Below are 18252 nucleotides of genomic sequence, written 5' to 3'. Positions count from 1 at the left end.
ACAGTGTTTCCCTGTATAGCCCTGGATGTCCTGGAACTCACTCTGTAGACAAGGCTGGCCTCGAACTCAGAAATCCGCCTGCCTCTACCTCCCAAGTGCTGGGACTAAAGGCGTGCACCACCACTGCCCGGCAAGTGTTGCATATGTGTATGGGTGCTTGTTTGCCACAGGGTGCATGTGAAGTTTAGAGGCCATCTTCCTCTTTGTGGGTTCTGGGGATCAAACTCAGGTTGCTTGGCTTGGTGACAGTTGGCAGCCATCTCATGGGATGATCGCTACCTTAAGAGAATTAACCCAGCAATAGTTTCAAGAAGCTACTTAAAAATAAAAATAAAGGCTGGAGAGATGGCTCAGCGGTTAAGAGCACTGACTGCTCTTCCAGAGGTGCTGAGTTCACTTCCCAGAATGTCTGAGTGTATGTGCCAACAGACGTCAGAAGAGAGCATCAGATACCCTGAAATTGAAGTTACAGGCAATTGTCAACCACTATATGGGAGCTAGGAACCAAACTCTGGTCTTTTGCAAGAGCATTAAGTGCTCTTGACCCATGAGCCACCCTTTCGGCCCATGACTGAGTTTATAAAAAATCCCTTCCAGGGCCTGCTGGAAAGATGGCTAGGCGGGTAAGAGCACTGACTGCTCTTCTGAAGGTCCTGAGTTCAAATTCTAGCAACCACATGGTGACTCACAACCACCTCTAATGAGATCTGATGCCCTCTTCTGGTGTGTCTGAAGTCAGCTACAGTGTACTTACATATAATAAATAAATAAATAAATAAATAAATAAATAAATAAATAAATAAATAAATCAATCAATCTTTGGGCCAGAGCAAGTGGGGCCAGAGTGAGAAGGAAAATAAAGAAATAAAAATAAATAAAAGGGACTTGGAAACAATACAAAAATATAAAAGCAAATTATACAAGAATGTTCAGAGCAACACTTTATATTAGCCAAAATGATAGATACAAGTTGACTGTAAATGAAATATAAATGCATTGTTTATACGATGCATTTCAATATTATTCAATAACTCACTTTCTGTTTCTCTCTCTTCTCCCCCTTCTCTTATGTCTTAGGCTGGCTTTGAACTCCCTATTTAGCTAAGGATCATCCCCCAAATGTTGGGATTAACCTGAGATACTCTGTTCATTTTTTATTTTATTTTATTCATTTTGTGCTTGATAGGTGAGCTGGCTACCAAAATGAGCTACAGTCAGTACAGGTTTTGATGATGAAAATGTTCTAGAACTAAGTCAGGCATATTCCCAGCACCAAGTTACCGGGGCCACCGAGTTACTGGCCACAGGGAGCTACAAAGCCAGACCCTGTCTCAAATCGACCAATGAACCAATCAGTTAACCAATTTTGGTGATAAGCGCTCAACTCAGTCGGTGTACTAAATGTCACAAATGGTCACTTTTATGTATACTTTTCAATACTTTTCATATACCGAATAAAAGTCTTGGGGCTGGCTCGCTGGCTCAGTGGGTAAGAGCACTGACTGTTCTGAAGGTCCTGAGTTCAAATCCCAGCAACCACATGGTGGCTCACAACCACCTGTAATGAGATCTGACGCCCTCTTTTGTTGTGTCTGAAGACAGCTACAGTGTACTTATAATAAATAATCTTTGGGCCAGAGTGAGTACAGACTGAATGAGCGAGGTTGACTAGAGCAAGCAGAGGTCCTAAATTCAATATCCAACAACCACATGAAGGCTCACAACCATCTGTACAGCTACAGTGTACTCCTATACATAAAATAAATCTTTACAAAAAAAGTCTTTGGAAAGGAGCACTCGAACTATCTCCAAATGGAGTTCTTTCTCATGCCCAGGAAATTCTGACATTGCAACCCAGGTCTGAGTCCAGGATTCTATATTGGGTAGCAACCCTAAAGAGTTCAGATTCTCTGGGCGGCTAAGAACACATTGGCTGTGTATCTAGGTTCATTTCCCAACACCTACATGTAACTTCATCTGTAATTCCAGTTCCAGGTCAGACACCCTCTTCTGGGCCCCACGGGCGCTAGGCATGCACGTGGTGCACAGACATGTATGCAGACAAACCATACTACATTAAAAAAACAAAACAAAAAAGTGAGAGAAGGGGTTGGAGAGATGGCTCAGCGGTTAAGAACACTGACTGCTCTTTTGAAGGTCCTGAGTTCAAATTCCAGCAACCACATGGTGGCTCACAACCACCTGTAAAGAGATCTGACGCCCTCTTCTGATGCGTCTGAAGATAGCTACAGTGTACTTAATGAATAAATCTTTAGGCCTGAGCGAGCAGGGACTGAGCAAGTGGAGTTGACCTGAGCAAGTGGGGCAACCAGAGCAACCGGAGCAAGCAGAGGTCCTAAAAATTCAATTCCCAACAACCATATGAAGGCTCACAACCAGCTGTACATGTACTCATATACATAAAGTAAATAAATCTTTTTTTAAAAAAGTGAGAGAAAGGGAGAGTTCTTACTCCACGGATAGTTCACTTTGGACCAAGTCCTGCCAATTTAACACAAGCCACGCCCACTTCCGCCCTGATGTCTGGCGCTGATGGCTCTCAAAGAGCCAAGCTCCACCTCTACTGACGCGCTAGACCGCAACCCATAGCCCCGCCTTTTTGCCTGTCCGTCAAATTCGTTTTTGTCCCGCCCCCTGCCTGTCGGACACGCAGCCCTCGGTGCGGCCCGTTGTTATGACGACATGGTCGTAAATCCGCCATCTTCCTGTGGCGCGTTGCGACATGGAGGGCGCGATGGCAGTGCGGGTGACGGCCGCTCATACGGCAGAAGCCCGGGCCGAAGCCGGGCGTGAAGCGGGCGAGGGCGGGGTTGCGGCGGCGGCGGCCTTGTCCTCCGGCGGCTTCCTTGGGCTCCCAGCGCCCTTCAGCGAGGAAGGTAACGAGCCTACCGAAGCCTGGTGCGGCCGGGGTGCGGGCGGCTCTGTCCGGGCTGCGGTGTACGGTCTCGCCCGGATCCTGGCTACTCGAGTGTCTGTAAACCTTCACAACTCTCACAGGTTTCCCTTCGGACTGCCTCTAACCCGTTGGGCCAGATGCAGAGGCTCACAGGGAGCCCATTTCTCCAGCCCCTTGGGGTCGATCTGGCCAAACAAACATCGCTCGCTCCTCTTCAGCGCCCATCAGCCCTAGCTTCTGCTTCTCCTCTGCCACTCGGGCCTTAGTTCGGGCGGAGCTGGAGACTGGAGGCGGGGCCGCTCTGTCAGACAGGGATTAGGGACCTGACCTGGGGAGGCGGCACCGCCCCACTGAGGACCTGGGCCTTCCCTACGGGGTGGAGCAACGCTTCCAAGAATGTGCGGAACACCCCCCGCTCAATCCGACTTGTACCATTACTTAAACCAAGCTCGAAAGGCGAACTATCATTACTACTATTCACTTCAGAGATGGAGATAATTGAGGTTCAAGGTCGTCCATCTGGTTCCTGTCAAGGATCAGATTGGAGCCGGGGCTGTAACTCCTCTCTTAAACCCTTTAATTTTTCCTAGGAGTATGGCAAAGAGTTAAAATCGTGTCTGTATGCCGAGGGCTGTGTTGGCACCAAGGATTACGTCTCTAGGTGCTGATATTTTTTAGAGGTGGTTTGGGTATCTCCTGTGCATTAGTTCCACGGAGCTGTAGATTTGATCAGACAGGAAGTGGTTTGACAAGTATTACTGGTATATTGCTGCTCTTTGTCATGAAAGAACTCAGTCCCACTGTAATTTTTTTTTCCCTTATTTCAGCTTGGAGAGAGTCAGTTACCGTCTCAGGGAACTCTTTGGAGTTTCTAGGTTTTTTGTTTGTTTGTTTGTTTGTTTGTTTGTTTGAGACAGTGTTTGTATAGTTCTGGCTGTCCTGGAACTCACTCTGTAGACCAGGTTGGCCTCGAACTCAAAAATCTGCTTGCCTCTGCTTCCCAAGTGCTGGGATTAAAGGCATGAGCCACCACTATCCAGCTGAGTTCCTGGTTTTTGTTTTTGTTTTTTAAAGACAGGGTCTCACTATGTAGATTTGGCTGGCCTTGAACTCACAGAGATGGTCCTGACTCAGTCTCCCCATTGCTGGGATAAAGGCATATGCTTGTAGGTTCTTGGGTCTACTTATGACATTGGTTCTCAGACTTCCTAATACTTCCATCCTTTAATACAGTTCCTTATATTCTGGAACTCCCAACCGGAAAGTTGTTTTGTTGCTACTTCATAACCGCAAGTTTGCTACTGTGCTGATTTGTAATGTAGATATTTGGTAGCAACCCCAAGGGGTCGGGACCCACCTGTTGAGAACCTCTGGTTTATGGTCTTAGTGTGAAATGGGATAGGTGTGTCCTTTTCTGGGTCAGGGACTCTTTGAGTATCAACATTTTGGTGCTGAGTCAGACTCTAAATGAGTGGGGTGGGAGGGGTAAGGCTCTTCGGTGTTTAGTTTGTGTGAGCAGAGTGGAGGGCACCACCCTCTTTCAGGTGGCCTATGGGCCAGTCATAGCTTGGGTTTGACCTTTTATTTGATCATTAATTTGTCATTGACTCCTCCTTGTCCCAGGCTGGGTTTGACTTTGATGTGGGACTGACTATAAGACAGTGGAAACAAGACAGACTGTTTTGGAAGCTTGAGTCTGGCTGGCTCAGCTCAGTGACCTTGAACCCTAGTAATCTCTCTAGGATAAACTAAGTCATCTCTTTCCCCAGGATGCTGGCATGATTTGGTTAAATTCTTAAGTGCTAAGTTGGAAGGATGGCTCAGTAGCTAAGAGTACTTGTTGCAGCTGAGCTATGGTGGTGCATGCCTTTAATCCCAGCACTTGGGAGGCAGAGGCAGGTGGATTTCTGAGTTTGTGGCCAGTCTGGTCTATAGAGTGAGTTCCAGGACAGCCAGGGCTACACAGAGAAACCCTGTCTCAAAAAGAAAAAAAAGTACTTGTTGCTCTTGCAGAGGACCTGGGTTCAATTCTTAGCACTTATACAGTAGTTAACAAATGTAAATGTTTGTAACTCCAATTCCAGGTGATCTGATACCTTCTTTTGTTCTTTGTGGGCACCAGCCACACATATAGTGTACCGACATACATGCAGGCAAAACACCAACACATGAAGTAAAAATAGATAACTCTTAAAGCAAAAGGGGGAGAGGGCAGGAGTGGTGGTGCACACCAGCACTGAGGAGGCAGAGGCAGAGGCAGGCACATCTGAGTTCAAGCCATCCTGGTTCTAAGTAGTGAATTTCAGGACAGCTGTGGCCATGTAGAGCTATGTGTATGAGTTATGTGGGTGCTGGGGATTGAACCTGGGTCCTCAGGAAGCGCAGCCAGTTCTCTTAACCACTAAGCCACTAAGCCAGCTCCCAAAAACAATTATTTTTGTTTTGTTTTTCGAGACATGGTTTCTCTGTATAGCCCTGGCAGTCCTGGAACTCACTCTGTAGACCAGGCTGGCCTTGAACTCAGAAATCTGCCTGCCTCTGCCTCCCAAGTGCTGGCATTAAAGGCATGCGCCACCACTGCCCGGCTACACAAATAATTCTTATGTAGTTATTATCTATTAGGGGCTAGTGAGGAGCAGTGTCTCGACCTGTTGGTGAGGGCCCCAGATGCAGTGTATGTGGGATGTATAATTGCTTTGGACTGCTTTATTCCTGGAGTAGACTTGAGCAGGATGCTACCCAATGGGGACAATGTAGCATCAGAAGAGAGAAAGGATGAGGCAGGGTGTGGTTGTGTCCCAATGGTAGAATGTTTGCTTAGCATGTTCAAAGCTCGTTTTCAGCACCATATACAAAATAGTGAGATTGTTTGGTCATAAGTGAGGGCTCCTGCTATTCTGTGTTTTTAAAAAGCTGGCCTATTAGGTAGTTCTTTGTGGATATCAACCTTCTAAAAGTCCCTGTTGTGGACCAGATACACTAATTAGCCCACTTTATTCTTCTCAAGATGTGGAAATAATTTTGGGATGGCAAGTGAGATGCTTACACATTCAATCACCAGCAGTCCTTAAAATGTTTTAAATTCTGGGGATCCAAATTCAGAGGTCTTATACATGCTAGGCAAGTGCTCTACCATTGAGCTACATCCCCAGCTCCCTGGGAATTTTAATTTTGGCCCCTCTGCTGTCTCCAAGCTTGCTTGGGTAAGTTCCTGTGCCACCGAGCCTTCCCCTTCCTGGGCTGGAGGGTGGGAACTTTGGATAGGACAGCTTCAGTGTGTCCTTGCAGGATAAATGTGTGGTCAGGGTAACTCTGTAGAGAATGCTGGTCTCTCTGGGAGGCCTTGCTTCTGAAGACCTCTAAAGGATGGGGTTAGACCCTAGACTTCCCCAGCCTTGGATTTGTGTTCCTCCAGTGTGTTTCCAGTAGCTCCTGGGTGAGCAGGCATACCAACTCTGGTTTGAGGCCATCCTTGGGTATCTCCTGTCTCAGCCTTGAAGGGAAGCTGGATAACGACCTGATTGCCCACAGTCCCTTTGACATAAGGCTTATTGCAGATGAGGACGATGTGCACAGATGTGGCCGCTGCCAAGTGGAATTCACTGCCTTGGAGGACTTTGTCCAGCACAAGATTCAGAAGACCTGCCATCGGGCCCCGCAGGAGGCCCTGCCCACCACCCCTGCTGCCACTGCACTGCTGGACCAGGAGGTGAGCCCATTCTAGTTGGTACCATCCTCACTCCTCTGGTTTGGCTCATTTGTGAAACTGGGTGTTTTGACCAACCTGTGCAGCTGGTTTATGACAAGTGGCAGATATGCATGGCTGTGAGTGAGGGAAGACCAGGCTATACTAGTAAGAGGGCCGTAGTGCTTTCCATGGCCTTAGCAGCCTACATAGCTCAACCTTAGCAGCCTACATAGCTGTAGGGTGTGTGTGTGTGTGTGTGTGTGTGTGTGTCTTAAGAGATCATGGAAACTTCTGTCTTTTTCCTTATCTCCTGTCCTGTACATATGGTTCCCAGGGATCTCTTGCAGTAGACCCTACTGGGTACTAGGACCTCCAGGAAGATAAGCCACTTGATTGGATCCCAATGGTGGATGTACTCACTGTCTTACTAAATTAGACAGCTCCCTATGATATGGATGCTCTCTCGTCAGTCTTAGTGGGTAGAATGAAGAAGAGGCTCTGGCCAGGCCTGGTAGTATAGCTCTGTGATCCCAGCTTCAGAGGCAGCTAATGTAGAAGGATTTCAGGTTTAAGGCCAACTTGAGCTACAGTGTTAGTTTGAGGCTATCTTAGACAACTTCGATTCAAAATAACAATTTAAAGGAGGTTGGAGTAATGACTGAGTGGTTAAGAGCACTTGTTGCTCTTGTAGAGAACTCAAGTTCAGTCCCAGCACTTGTGTGGCAGCTCACAACCATCTGCTACTCCAGGTCTGTGGATTCTGATGCCCTCTTTCTGGCCTTTGTGGGTAGTAGGCACACATGTTGTATACATACATACATACATACAAGCTGAACACTCATATACATAAAATAAAAATAAATACATCTCTTATATTTTTACAAATGAAAAGAGGCCTAGGAATATAGCTCTGTAGTAGAATGTTTATTTAACCTGCATGAGGCTCCAGGTTCAGTCTTTCATACCCTTGCTCCAAGAGAAGGGAGCCTCTAGGACAGTGTTCTCAACCTGTGGGTTGTTACTGTTTTGGAGTTGTCAAACAATTTTCACAGTTGTCAAACTCCAACTTTCACAGGGGTCACCCAAGACCATCAGAAAACATAAATATTTACATTACGATTCATAACAGTATTAAGATTACAGTTATAAAGTAGCAACAAAAATAATTTTATAGTTGAGATCACCACGCGTGAGGAACTGTATTATAGGGTGTGGCATTAGGAAGGTGGAGGAGCTTTGCTAGAAAATGTCAGTGGCCGTAGGATATGAGTAGGGAGCCCTGCAGACTGCAGTAGAAAAGGATTAACTCTCCAGTCCTGCCCTTAGTACGTGCCCCTCACTGAGAGCCTTCCTGGATGGTATGTCTCACCACAGCCACGGGGGCCTTTCTTCTGACCTTGTGGTTGGGGTGGTGGGCAGAGGTGCTACACTCCTGCAGCTAGCCCGATGCAGCTAGCCTCACTATTTATGCTCTCTGATCTGTGCCCAGGCCATGGTGGTCAGAGGTGTTAGACTGATTGGGGCTGACCCAGACTCTGGGGCCAGGCTCCCTCAGGAGCCCACCCTATAGCCTTCCTGTAGGACATGGACTGGACTAGAAGGAAGCTCCCTTCTTCCACAGAGGGAGCCGAGGTTCTTCTCTCAATTCTGTAACCCACAGGTGCATCTCATGTGTTTGTGACCACATTGACAGGTGGTGCCCACAGCAGCAGAGGGAGGTCCAGATGAACCCATCACTGTGGCTCACATCGTGGTGGAGGCCACCTCTCTAGCAGAAGACATCAGCCACGCTCCTGACCTTGTTGGTAAGGCAGCTGTCCACGGGCCGCCCTCAATTCCGAGGTATTGCTTGATGGCTGGTTTATAGTCAGGGCTGGGGGATCCACTGCTCATATCCTTCACTCTCCCAAGAGTGTCCTGTCCACCGAGGGGCCCCAGCCTCATGTGAGCCTTCCCCTAGGCAGTCCCTTCAGGAGGAGGATCAGTAGCTACCATGCTCTTTAGGATGGGAAGCCCAGGACATTTCTTCCTGCCCAGAGTACTTGTGGGCATTGGGAATCTCGGGGTGTGCAACACTGTGAACTTGTCTCTCTCCCGTGCATTTGCAGGCCATCTCTGCCCTGGTCCTCCTTAGCATCTTCTGCACTTCTCTGCCACCTGAGCCTTCCTTCCTGTCCCTCTGCTTGTTTACACTGACATGAGGATTGGTGCCCTGGTTCTTGTTGGGCTTTTATGAGCATATAACGCCGAGCCTCTTTGATGGCTAATGCTTTCAATTGAAGTGCTCACTGACTGCAGTGGACAGGGGCTACTGAGAGGGCTGGGTTGGGTCAAGTGCTCATTACTTGGAGACTATGCTGAGGAGCCAGGGAGTATTCAAAGGGCATTCTGGTTGAGGGCAGGTGGAGGGAGTCAAGAGACTGAGTTCAGGAAAGGAATGAGTGTTCAAAGCCATTGAAGGATAATGGATGTTGGGAAGATGATGCTCAGTGCTCTGCTGGGGCCAAGGCAGGTGGATGAATGGGCAGGAAGGGATTGAGATAGGATAGAACTTGACCTTGAGAAGCTCTGACAGTCAGCAGGGGCAGGAAGCAGAAAGGTCTGTTGAGGAAGCCAACCTTGGGAAGGGGGCTCTGAGCTCATTGCCTTCCTGAGGAGGTGTGGCACACCTGTCTGAGTCCCCACTGCCTTTCTCAATGTTCCTGCAACAGGGACACTCATTCCTCAATACTCAGACTTTGGAATGTTGGCACGTGGGGGTGGGGCCCTGGCATATAGTTTAGTTTCTGTGGTGGGTGGTGGTGTTTGGAAAACAAGTTCACTGGGTTTTGATGTATAATCAGGCTCTACCAGCTGGGTCCTTTTCCACCTCCTCCCAACCTCCAGTAATTTTAAGCTTTGGGTTAGCACAGCATTCCCCTTTCAGGGGCCCTCTGCTTCTATATTCTTTGCAGGTATCCCCAGGGGAGGGGATCCAGGGGCCACCAGCATTTCTAATGGCCTGGGTAAAGAACAGGAAGTGAGGCAGTGGGCTGGCCAGCAGGGGCTGCGTGGGGTGGCAGAGTATGAGCTCTAGGTTCTCTGCATCCTGTCTAGTACAAAGGAATTTCCTCTTGGGCTGGTGCACCTGTGTTCCTTGCCCATCAGGTCTGTCCTTTGGGAAGGGACTTTTAGAGCACTGGGCTGGAGCATGGGTGAGAGATGGATGCCCTTAATTGTTTCTGACTCATGGTGCTCACTCATTGTGTTTTGAGAGAATGGCTTGACAGAACACAGCCAGCAGGATGAAATGGCTTCTAAGACTGTTGTGTGGCTGGTTCCCACCACCATCTTTGAGTAGAAAACGGGAAGTGTGTGTAGCCTGGCTACTCAGCATCCTCTGGGAAGGGCAGAATCCTGGCCTTCTTTCCTCTAGCCATTGCAGTGTCTCCTTTCTCCAGTTCTGCACATGCATCTGGCTAGGCCTGCCTGTCTACCCACTGGCAGCAAAGGCCAGCAGACAGCCCCCAGGACCCTCTGTCCTTTATATTGTTGAGTTTGGGACCATCCAGCAGAAAAAAATGCAGGGAGCTGAACTAGGCTATCCACTGCTTATTTACCATGGTATCCTGTTGTGGGACTGAGCCCCTGTGCCTCTTGGCATGGGGATGGGATATCTCCTCATGGAGAGTGTCCATATTGGACACAATCTGGGGACCCTGAGCTCAGACAGCGCTACTGAGTTGAGGTGATCTCTCTACCATGTTCGGTTGCCTGTAATGGCTGCTGCGTGGATTTCCCTGGGTGCAGATTGGATCTAGGTTCTAAGCCCTAGGACTGGGGTGGTGTGTGATCTAGATGGTTCTGAGGCTTCTAGTGGACTCCTGTGGAGGGATCTCTCTGGGCAGGGCTGTGATAGGTTTTTTTAGGCTTATGTTAACTTGCCTCTCCCTCAGGAAGTGGGCACATCAAAGAGGTCATTGTGGCTGCTGAGGCAGAGCCAGGGGATGTCGAGATGGCAGAGGCTCCAGGCAGTCCTAATCATCAGGAACTTGGGCTTCTTGGGGAGGGCGAGCAGGCCCATGTCAAGCTGCTGGTGAACAAGGAAGGCCGCTACGTGTGCATGCTATGTCACAAGACCTTCAAAACGGTGAGCCCCTGGGGCCAAGGGCTCGCTGGCTCCCCTCCCTGTTCCTATCCAGTGAAGTGCCTTGAGCCTTACTGCCCCTCCCCACAGGGCAGCATCCTCAAGGCCCACATGGTAACGCACAGCAGCCGCAAGGACCACGAGTGCAAGCTCTGTGGGGCCTCTTTTCGGACCAAGGGCTCTCTCATCCGGCACCACCGACGGCACACTGGTATGTGAAGTGGGGGTTCGAGATACACTAAGTAACTGCTGGTTGGCTCTAGGGGACCCTACAGCTTGCCTGTGTCCTTCTAGATGAAAAGACCCAGTGTCCCCTCAACACAGGACATTGTCCATCTCCCCCGGGGCTGACTGTTCTCTCTACAGATGAGCGCCCCTACAAATGTGCCAAGTGTGGAAAGAGTTTCCGAGAGTCAGGCGCACTGACTCGGCACCTCAAATCTCTCACTCCATGCACAGAAAAGATCCGCTTCAGCATAAGCAAGGACACAGCTGTGGGCAAAGAGGAAGTGCCTGCAGGTCAGCTTTGGGGGGGAGGCAGCCCGCCTGAGTGCCTGGGACTGGGGTTTCCCAAATTGGCTACCAGGCTCTTCAAGGACTCATTGAACTCTGCCTTAAAGGGTCCAGTGCCTCCACTGTGGGGACGGTGACATCATCAGTGGCAGGAGACCCCATGGAGACATCACCTGTGATTCACCTGGTGACAGATGCCAAGGGTACTGTCATCCATGAAGTCCACGTCCAGATGCAGGAGCTTCCCCTGGGCATGAAAGCCCTGACCCCAGAGGTGGGTGATCTTCCTGAGCTTTGGCCACAGGCCAGGTTGTAGTCAGATCCTGCCTTCATTAGGACCAGAGCAAGATCACCTCCTGCTCCCACCCCAAGAAAGCACAGCAGGCTGTGGGGAGAGCTTAGTAGATGGCCTGTCAAGGCAGGGAAGCAGCGAGGGAGTACGAGTTCAAGTCTAGGGAGAACGGGGTGGAATTTAATGAGAACAAAGTCAGCTAGCTGGCTGTGCAGCATGGGGCTCCAGAGATGGGCCTGTGGGGAGTCTGCCGGGGGGTGGGGGTGGGGGAATGGGTGCCCTGTGCTGGGCTGCCTGACAGGCCTGCCTCCTTCCTTCTCTCCCTCTATCTCCCTTATAGTCCCCAGACTCGGAGGAGCTCCCCTGTTCCAGTGAGAACAGCCGTGAGAACCTGCTACATCAGGCCATGCAGAATTCTGGCATCGTCCTTGAGAGGGTTGCTGGAGAGGAGAGTGCTCTGGAGCCAGCCCCTCCCTCTGGGTCCAGTCCCCAGTGCCTGGGAGATGGGTCCCCTGAACTGCCTCTGCTGAAGGTGGAGCAGATAGAGACAGTAGGTTTCTGTTACTGTCTTGCTCCCTCTGACGGGGCTGACCCAATGTTTGCTTCTCATGTGGGGGTGGGAGCTGCTAGCTGCCTCATTCATTTTTATTTAGTTTTTTTCTGTCTTTGAGAAACAGTCTAGTGTAATCCAGGTAGCCTCAAATTTACAGTGTAGCCAGTGTTAACCTCAGTTCTTGGTTCTCCTGCTTCTACTGGGTACTGGAATTGCAGGCTGCACCACCATGCCTGGCTTGAAGAGTAGCATTTCTTTCTGCTTTACTGCTCTCTAGACTGTTAACTCCCTTACCTAAAGCCTGGAGGGAAGAGGGCTGACTGTTGCTTTTGGTACCATTGAAGCGTAGCTTACAGTAGGTACTAGAGGTTGGTCTGTGGTCTCCCAGCAGGTGGCCAGTGAGGCCGCCACCGTGCCCAGGACCCACCCGTGCCCTCAGTGCAGTGAGACTTTCCCAACAGCAGCCACGCTGGAGGCCCACAAGAGAGGTCACATAGGTGGGTAGCAGGGAGGTGAGGGGTCCGTGGGTAGGGTGGTCCCGTGGGCTGGCAGCTGGTAGGCTTGTGGGTGGTGAAAATGCCCTGACATTGGGTATGGCTTCAGCGCCGAGGCCGTTCACCTGCACACAGTGTGGCAAGGCCTTCCCCAAAGCCTACCTGCTCAAGAAGCACCAGGAGGTGCACGTGCACGAGCGCCGCTTCCGTTGTGGAGACTGTGGGAAGCTTTACAAGACCATCGCTCATGTGCGGGGCCACCGGCGTGTTCACTCAGACGAGAGGCCTTTCCCTTGTCCCCAGTGCGGCAAGCGTTACAAAACCAAGGTGGGCTGCGGTCCTGCAGAGATCCTTATACCCAAACCACCCTCCGCTGTCTAATGCCCTCTTCCTAGCCTAGTCTGTTTACTCTTGGCCTCAGACCTGGGGGTGGGGTACGGTGGAGAGCAGGCTGTCACAGAAAGGTCTCCCTAGAATGCCCAGCAAGTACACTTCCGGACACACCTGGAAGAAAAGCCCCACGTGTGCCAGTTCTGCAGCCGAGGCTTCCGGGAGAAGGGCTCTCTGGTGCGGCATGTGAGGCACCACACAGGCGAGAAACCTTTCAAGTGCTACAAGTGTGGCCGTGGCTTCGCGGAGCATGGCACACTCAACCGGCACCTGCGCACTAAAGGTTTGAGCCACACGTGGCAGGAGAGGGTGAGGGCGTGAGGGCTGGGGTCAAGTGGCCCAGACTGGGCTGACCATCTCTGTTGGCAGGGGGCTGCCTGCTAGAAGTGGAGGAGTTGCTGGTGTCTGAGGAGAGCCCTTCTGCGGCTGCCACTGTGCTTGCAGAAGACCCCCACACCGTGCTGGTGGAGTTCTCGTCTGTGGTAGCTGATACCCAAGAGTACATTATTGAGGTAGGTATAAAGATGGTGGGGCAGGTTTGGACTCGGGACAGCCCATGATGACCTCCAGTCAACTGTCCAGGCCACTGCAGATGACACAGAGACCAGTGAAGCCACCGAGATCATTGAGGGCACGCAGACAGAGGTGAGGGTCTGGGTGAGGGATGGGAGGATCACCGGACTGCTGGGCAGCCCCTCAGGCTGAGCCATGCTCTCTGCAGGTGGACAGTCACATCATGAAGGTGGTCCAGCAGATCGTGCACCAGGCTGGTGCTGGGCACCAGATCATCGTGCAGAATGTCACCATGGACCAGGAGACAGCACTGGGTTCGGAGGCAACTGCTGCAGACACGATCACCATTGCCACTCCTGAGAGTCTTACTGAGCAGGTGGCCATGACACTGGCTTCAGCGATCAGTGAGGGTACTGTGCTCACAGCCCGGGCAGGTCCAAACAGTACTGAACAGGCCACTGTGACAATGGTGTCATCAGAGGACATAGAGATCCTTGAGCACGGAGGAGAGCTGGTCATTGCTTCACCAGAGGGCCAGCTTGAGGTACAGACGGTCATCGTATAGTTTGAGGGCCTCTGCTGTGGAAGATCGAGGACCCTGAGTGTCTGCCCGCACTTGCCTGGTCAGAAGACTTCAGGCAGCCAAAGGAGAGAGAGAGAGAGAGAGAGAGAGAGAGAGAGAGAGAGAGAGAGAGAGAGAACAGGCAGTTTTGGGATTGTTTTTGTTTGTTTGTTTTCTGCTTTACAATAAAACATAAAAAACCTGCAGTTTGTTGTGATTGGGTAGAGGCAGCCTCTGGGGCTGGCACAACTGCCTTCATAGGTACCCTCTGGACACACTTGCCTGCTTAGGCCACCCTCTAGCAACACTCTTGGCTTCTAGCCCTGGTGGCGCCTCAAGGCGCGTGGGTGTCTCTGGCATGTTGACAGACAGCCTCCTACCCTACCTAGCTGGATCTGTGACTCCAGTTTTCCCAGGTCTGCTAGGGTATGAGGTGTTCCTTCTCAGCTTCCAAATCTGGGACTGCCAGGGGCTATGAGGTTGGTCTAGAGACCTAGGAACTTGGGTCAGCCCGAGTAGCTGATGCTTGCTTCTGTGATGGGCCAGTGTTGGAGAAGCAGCAGGAGATGGCAGAGCAGGCTAGGGCTGGGCTTTCTTAATTTCTCAGCCTGCTTCCCTGAGGGGATACAACTCTAGGAAGAAAGAGAAGTTGGCCATGGGCATGGCTGTCCCTTTCGGTATAGTGTTGAGGTGGCTAGGGGTTTTTGCCCTGATTTTCAGTTAATGGAAATGGCTTAGCATATGCTCTGTCCCTTGCCCTCTTGGGTCTCTGGAATGGGAGCCAGTTCTGGAATCCACCCCATGGAAGGGGTGGTTCCCATTGTAGCCCAGCCCCTTCCTGGTCCAGGGCATCAAATACCTGAGTGCTTTAAAATCAGAGCTATTGTGGGTCCAAGACTGCAGTTCATCTTGAGCCATCTTAGGCCCTCAGTCTGGACTGAATCTCACTGACTTGGGATATTTTATTCACAGCCCAGGTAAGTCCAAGGGGCTGGGCTGGGCCAGAGACTGCATGGAAATCGAATCTTTCCAGCCTTGCAATGACATCACTGTCCCCATACACACTGGAGAAACACGGGAGTGTGTCGGGCTGCAGGCCAATCCTGGGTGCCAGATCTAGTTGGTTACAGACATGCTGTGACTTGGTATGGTTTGGTGTTACTCTGGGACATTTCTGTCTCGAGGTTTTCTGCTTTTGTCATGGGTTGGCCCTGGGCCCCGCTGACAGCAGTTTGGGCACTGGGGGTCATGGGAGCCACAGCGCTGCGGATTGGAGCCTTCAATGTTCAGAGCTTTGGAGACAACAAAGTGTCAGATCCAGACTGTGGCAGTGTCATAGCACAGGTGAGGCCAAGTGGGGTGGGGATGGGCTGGGAGCAATGGAGGGTGAGTGAGGGAGGGCTTGGGAAGTGGGGAGCAGATGGGAACCAGGAGCTAGGCTCTGGGCAATTAGGCTGATTGGGACGGTGCATCTGTGGGTTTTCCTCCAGATCCTGGCCGGCTATGATATCGCCCTGGTGCAAGAGGTACGAGACCCAGACCTAAGTGCAGTGTCCTTGCTCATGGAGCAAATTAACAGGTGTGGCAGGGCTGGGCCCCACAACCCCAGCCAAGATCACAAGCTTGGTTCGGTGCCTTGACCCAGGGACTGGCGTCTCTCTCCGCAGAGTGTCCAAGCACGAGTACGGCTTTGTGAGCAGCAAGCCACTCGGACGTGACCAGTACAAGGAAATGTACCTGTTTGTTTACAGGTGAGAGGCGGGTTGCGGGGAGGGGACACATTGGGGCAGAGGTAAGCAGCTCCAGACATCTTGTTCTCTGCTGCTCCCAGGAAAGATGTAGCGTCAGTGGTGAGCACGTACCAGTATCCAGACCCAGAGGACGCTTTCAGCCGGGAGCCTTTTGTGGTCAAATTCTCAGTTCCTAGCTGTGGTGAGTTGATACTGCCCTCTCCCAGACAAGCCTACCTCTTCCAGGCTTCCCTTGACCCTCATATCCCCCCACCTTCCACAGCCACCAAGGAGCTGGTGCTGATCCCCCTCCATGCAGCACCACACCAGGCGGTGGCAGAGATCGACGCGCTCTACGATGTGTACCTTGATGTCATTGACAAGTGGAACACTGATGTAGGCAACACCCCCCCCCCCGCCCCCAACTCACGTCCCAGACCACAAGTGTTCTCAGAGGTCTGGACTACTGAGCACTGCTAAGATGTACTGGCTGTGCTTGCCTACAGGACATGCTGTTTCTGGGTGACTTTAATGCCGATTGCAAGTACGTGAAGGCGCATGACTGGCCATCGATCCGCCTTCGAAGCAGTGAGGTGTTTAAATGGCTCATCCCAGACAGTGCGGACACCACAGTGGGCAACTCAGACTGTGCCTATGACCGGATTGTAGTGAGTGGCGCCCATCTGCGCAGGAGCCTGAAGCCCCACTCAGCCTCAGTTCACAACTTTCAGGAGGAATTTGACCTAGATCAGACCCAGGTGAGTGTGGACAGGGCTCCAGCAGACATACTAGTCAGCCCCCTCAGGAGAGGGCTCACAGAAATGCTCACCTGCTGGGAGTTTACACTGATGCTTGCTCTAGCAAAAGCAATTATCGCCAAGGGTCCTTAGAGTGCCAAGCCCCCAGGAAGGGACTGTTGGCACACTTCTGTTCTCTGCCACATGGAGGCAGTATGAGGCCCAAGAATGGCTACCAAGCCTTCACTGCCTTCTTGGTGGTGGTGGTGGTGGTGGTGGTGGTGGTGGTGGTGTGTGTGTGTGTGTGTGTGTGTGTGTATGTGTGTGTATGTTTGGGGGGAGGGGGCAGCTAGAGAAAACGCTGCCCTGCTGAACCGCTGAGACTCCCCCAACCCCTCTCCTTCCAGGCTCTTGCCATCAGTGACCATTTTCCTGTGGAAGTGACTTTCAAGACTCACTGAGAGCCAAGGCCTCAGGATATGCCACCTGCAGACTATTACCACAAGGACTGGCACCACAGTGAATCATTCAGGTGGCAGGCCACCCACCCACTGAGGACACAGGGTCGGACCAGCTGGTGTGGACAATGGCTGTGAACACATTTACAGGACTCCTTAAAGCTCCCATTTCCTCATCTGCAAGGTGAACTAACATCACCTACCTCATCGGGCTGCTGTGAGGAGAACCGAGCAGCGCCAGGCACATAGCTGCATGCTTAATAAACAAGCCGCTCTTGGCCAGGACTACCCACAGGTTGGATGGGGCCTCTGCTTTCTGAGACCTCTGTACCGAGGCTGCAGAGCCTGGTCTTACTGTCCAGTAGGTCTATTTCCATTGTTGTTGTTCACTTCCCAGCCTGGAGGATGCTGGCTCCTCCACACCATGCCAGCTCCCTATCCTTATTGCCTTTGTGCGAACTTGAAATGCTCGTATGAATCATCACCCAGTCACCCAGTGGCAGCTCAGATGGTAATGTCTTTCTGGACCCTGCTGGATTTGAGAGCAGGCCCTGATCATTCTGCCCCAGGGATCCTAAGGCCTCACGTAGCACTGCCGGCAGCGATGGCGGCTACACCTACCCCGTTAGTGAGCTCTTCTGCCACCTTCTGAAAAGGAACCTACAGCAAAGGCAACTGCTGGGCACGGAGTCCTACCCAGCCTGCACTCTGCTTAGGCCAAGCTGTTCAAAGGTGCCTCATGGAGTAGCTTTAAAACTTTGGGCTGGGCGAGGCCTCGGCAGGATGGAGATTTTATGCTCAGGTGGGCCATCACTTTAGGAGCAGGAAATAGCTCTGTAGACACAAGGCTCTCATAAGGCTTCTAGTTGTTAAAACTTGTCGTGTGTGTGTGTGCACGTGTACATGCACATGCACGCACACATGCATACGTGCTACTATGGAGGCCCAAGGTCAATAAAACCTCTTTAGTGAGATTGGAGAAAAGGCATGAATTACATGGGAAAAAAACCTTGCGGTGGATTAGAAAAGTTTTGTCGTTTGTGTTGGCATTTCTGGGAACTGAATCAAGGATTTAGTGCAAGCCTATCTGGATTGCATAAAATCTAATCTAAGATTCAGGACCTTACCACTGAATAAGCAGCACTGGGCTGAGGCAGAAAGGCACTTGCAGTTGCAGCCATAGGGCCCCATGCTTCGAGGGACAGCCTCTGTATGCACACGTACACTTGGATAAGCCAGAGGCCCAGCAAGTTTCTACCTTGTTTCGAGAGGAGGTGTC

General features: G+C 51.2%; 2 protein-coding genes across 12 annotated transcripts; both read left to right on the top strand.

Annotated features, from left to right (window-relative positions):
• The first annotated feature begins 2639 nt into the window (after window positions 1–2639).
• E4f1 (E4F transcription factor 1) lies at window positions 2640–14254 on the top strand. 9 transcript variants are annotated; one of them, NR_125990.1, is made up of 14 exons: window positions 2640–2897; window positions 6475–6626; window positions 8299–8410; window positions 10541–10734; window positions 10822–10942; window positions 11098–11250; window positions 11352–11518; window positions 11877–12086; window positions 12478–12586; window positions 12719–12910; window positions 13058–13256; window positions 13343–13485; window positions 13556–13618; window positions 13695–14254. NR_125990.1 is itself a non-coding variant. In NM_001355708.1 (14 exons), the coding sequence occupies exons 4-14, from the start codon at window positions 10600–10602 to the stop codon at window positions 14049–14051; spliced, it is 1872 nt and encodes a 623-aa protein (NP_001342637.1). In that variant the 5' UTR covers window positions 2640–2897; window positions 6475–6626; window positions 8299–8410; window positions 10545–10599; the 3' UTR covers window positions 14052–14254. The 9 variants fall into 9 exon arrangements, 6 of the variants coding, with proteins under 6 accessions (NP_001342637.1, NP_031919.2, NP_001288713.1 ...); NM_001355708.1 differs by having other exon boundaries at window positions 10545–10734; window positions 12481–12586; window positions 12693–12910; NM_007893.4 differs by having other exon boundaries at window positions 12481–12586; window positions 12693–12910.
• Window positions 14255–14268: 14 nt separating this feature from the next.
• On the top strand, window positions 14269–17945 carry Dnase1l2 (deoxyribonuclease 1-like 2). Of its 3 annotated transcripts, none has more exons than XM_006524799.4 (8): window positions 14360–15025; window positions 15233–15392; window positions 15539–15574; window positions 15716–15799; window positions 15880–15980; window positions 16062–16174; window positions 16285–16536; window positions 16923–17945. In XM_006524799.4, the coding sequence occupies exons 3-8, from the start codon at window positions 15552–15554 to the stop codon at window positions 16974–16976; spliced, it is 627 nt and encodes a 208-aa protein (XP_006524862.1). In that variant the 5' UTR covers window positions 14360–15025; window positions 15233–15392; window positions 15539–15551; the 3' UTR covers window positions 16977–17945. The 3 variants fall into 3 exon arrangements, with proteins under 3 accessions (XP_006524861.1, XP_006524862.1, NP_079994.2); NM_025718.3 differs by having other exon boundaries at window positions 14931–15025; window positions 15539–15627; window positions 16923–17264; XM_006524798.3 differs by having other exon boundaries at window positions 14269–15025; window positions 15539–15627; window positions 15880–16174.
• Window positions 17946–18252: the final 307 nt, after the last annotated feature.

The sequence above is a fragment of the Mus musculus genome, chromosome 17 (assembly GCF_000001635.26).
Source record: "Mus musculus strain C57BL/6J chromosome 17, GRCm38.p6 C57BL/6J".
NCBI lineage: Eukaryota > Metazoa > Chordata > Mammalia > Rodentia > Muridae > Mus > Mus musculus.
The sequence above is the reverse complement of the archived record's forward strand: the minus strand, read 5'-3'. Positions and strand labels throughout refer to the sequence as shown.

Bases quoted from the DNA above. Each gene is read 5' to 3' on its own strand.
- E4f1 (NM_001301784.1), top strand. From the start codon at position 2,744: ATGGAGGGCGCGATGGCAGTGCGGGTGACGGCCGCTCATACGGCAGAA. The intron at 6,627-8,298 runs GTGAGCCCATTC...CCACATTGACAG, and splicing joins CTGCACTGCTGGACCAGGAG to GTGGTGCCCACAGCAGCAGA. The intron at 8,411-10,540 runs GTAAGGCAGCTG...CCTCTCCCTCAG, and splicing joins CCACGCTCCTGACCTTGTTG to GAAGTGGGCACATCAAAGAG.
- Dnase1l2 (XM_006524798.3), top strand. From the start codon at position 15,249: ATGGGTTGGCCCTGGGCCCCGCTGACAGCAGTTTGGGCACTGGGGGTC. The intron at 15,393-15,538 runs GTGAGGCCAAGT...GTTTTCCTCCAG, and splicing joins GTGGCAGTGTCATAGCACAG to ATCCTGGCCGGCTATGATAT. The intron at 15,800-15,879 runs GTGAGAGGCGGG...TGCTGCTCCCAG, and splicing joins ATGTACCTGTTTGTTTACAG to GAAAGATGTAGCGTCAGTGG.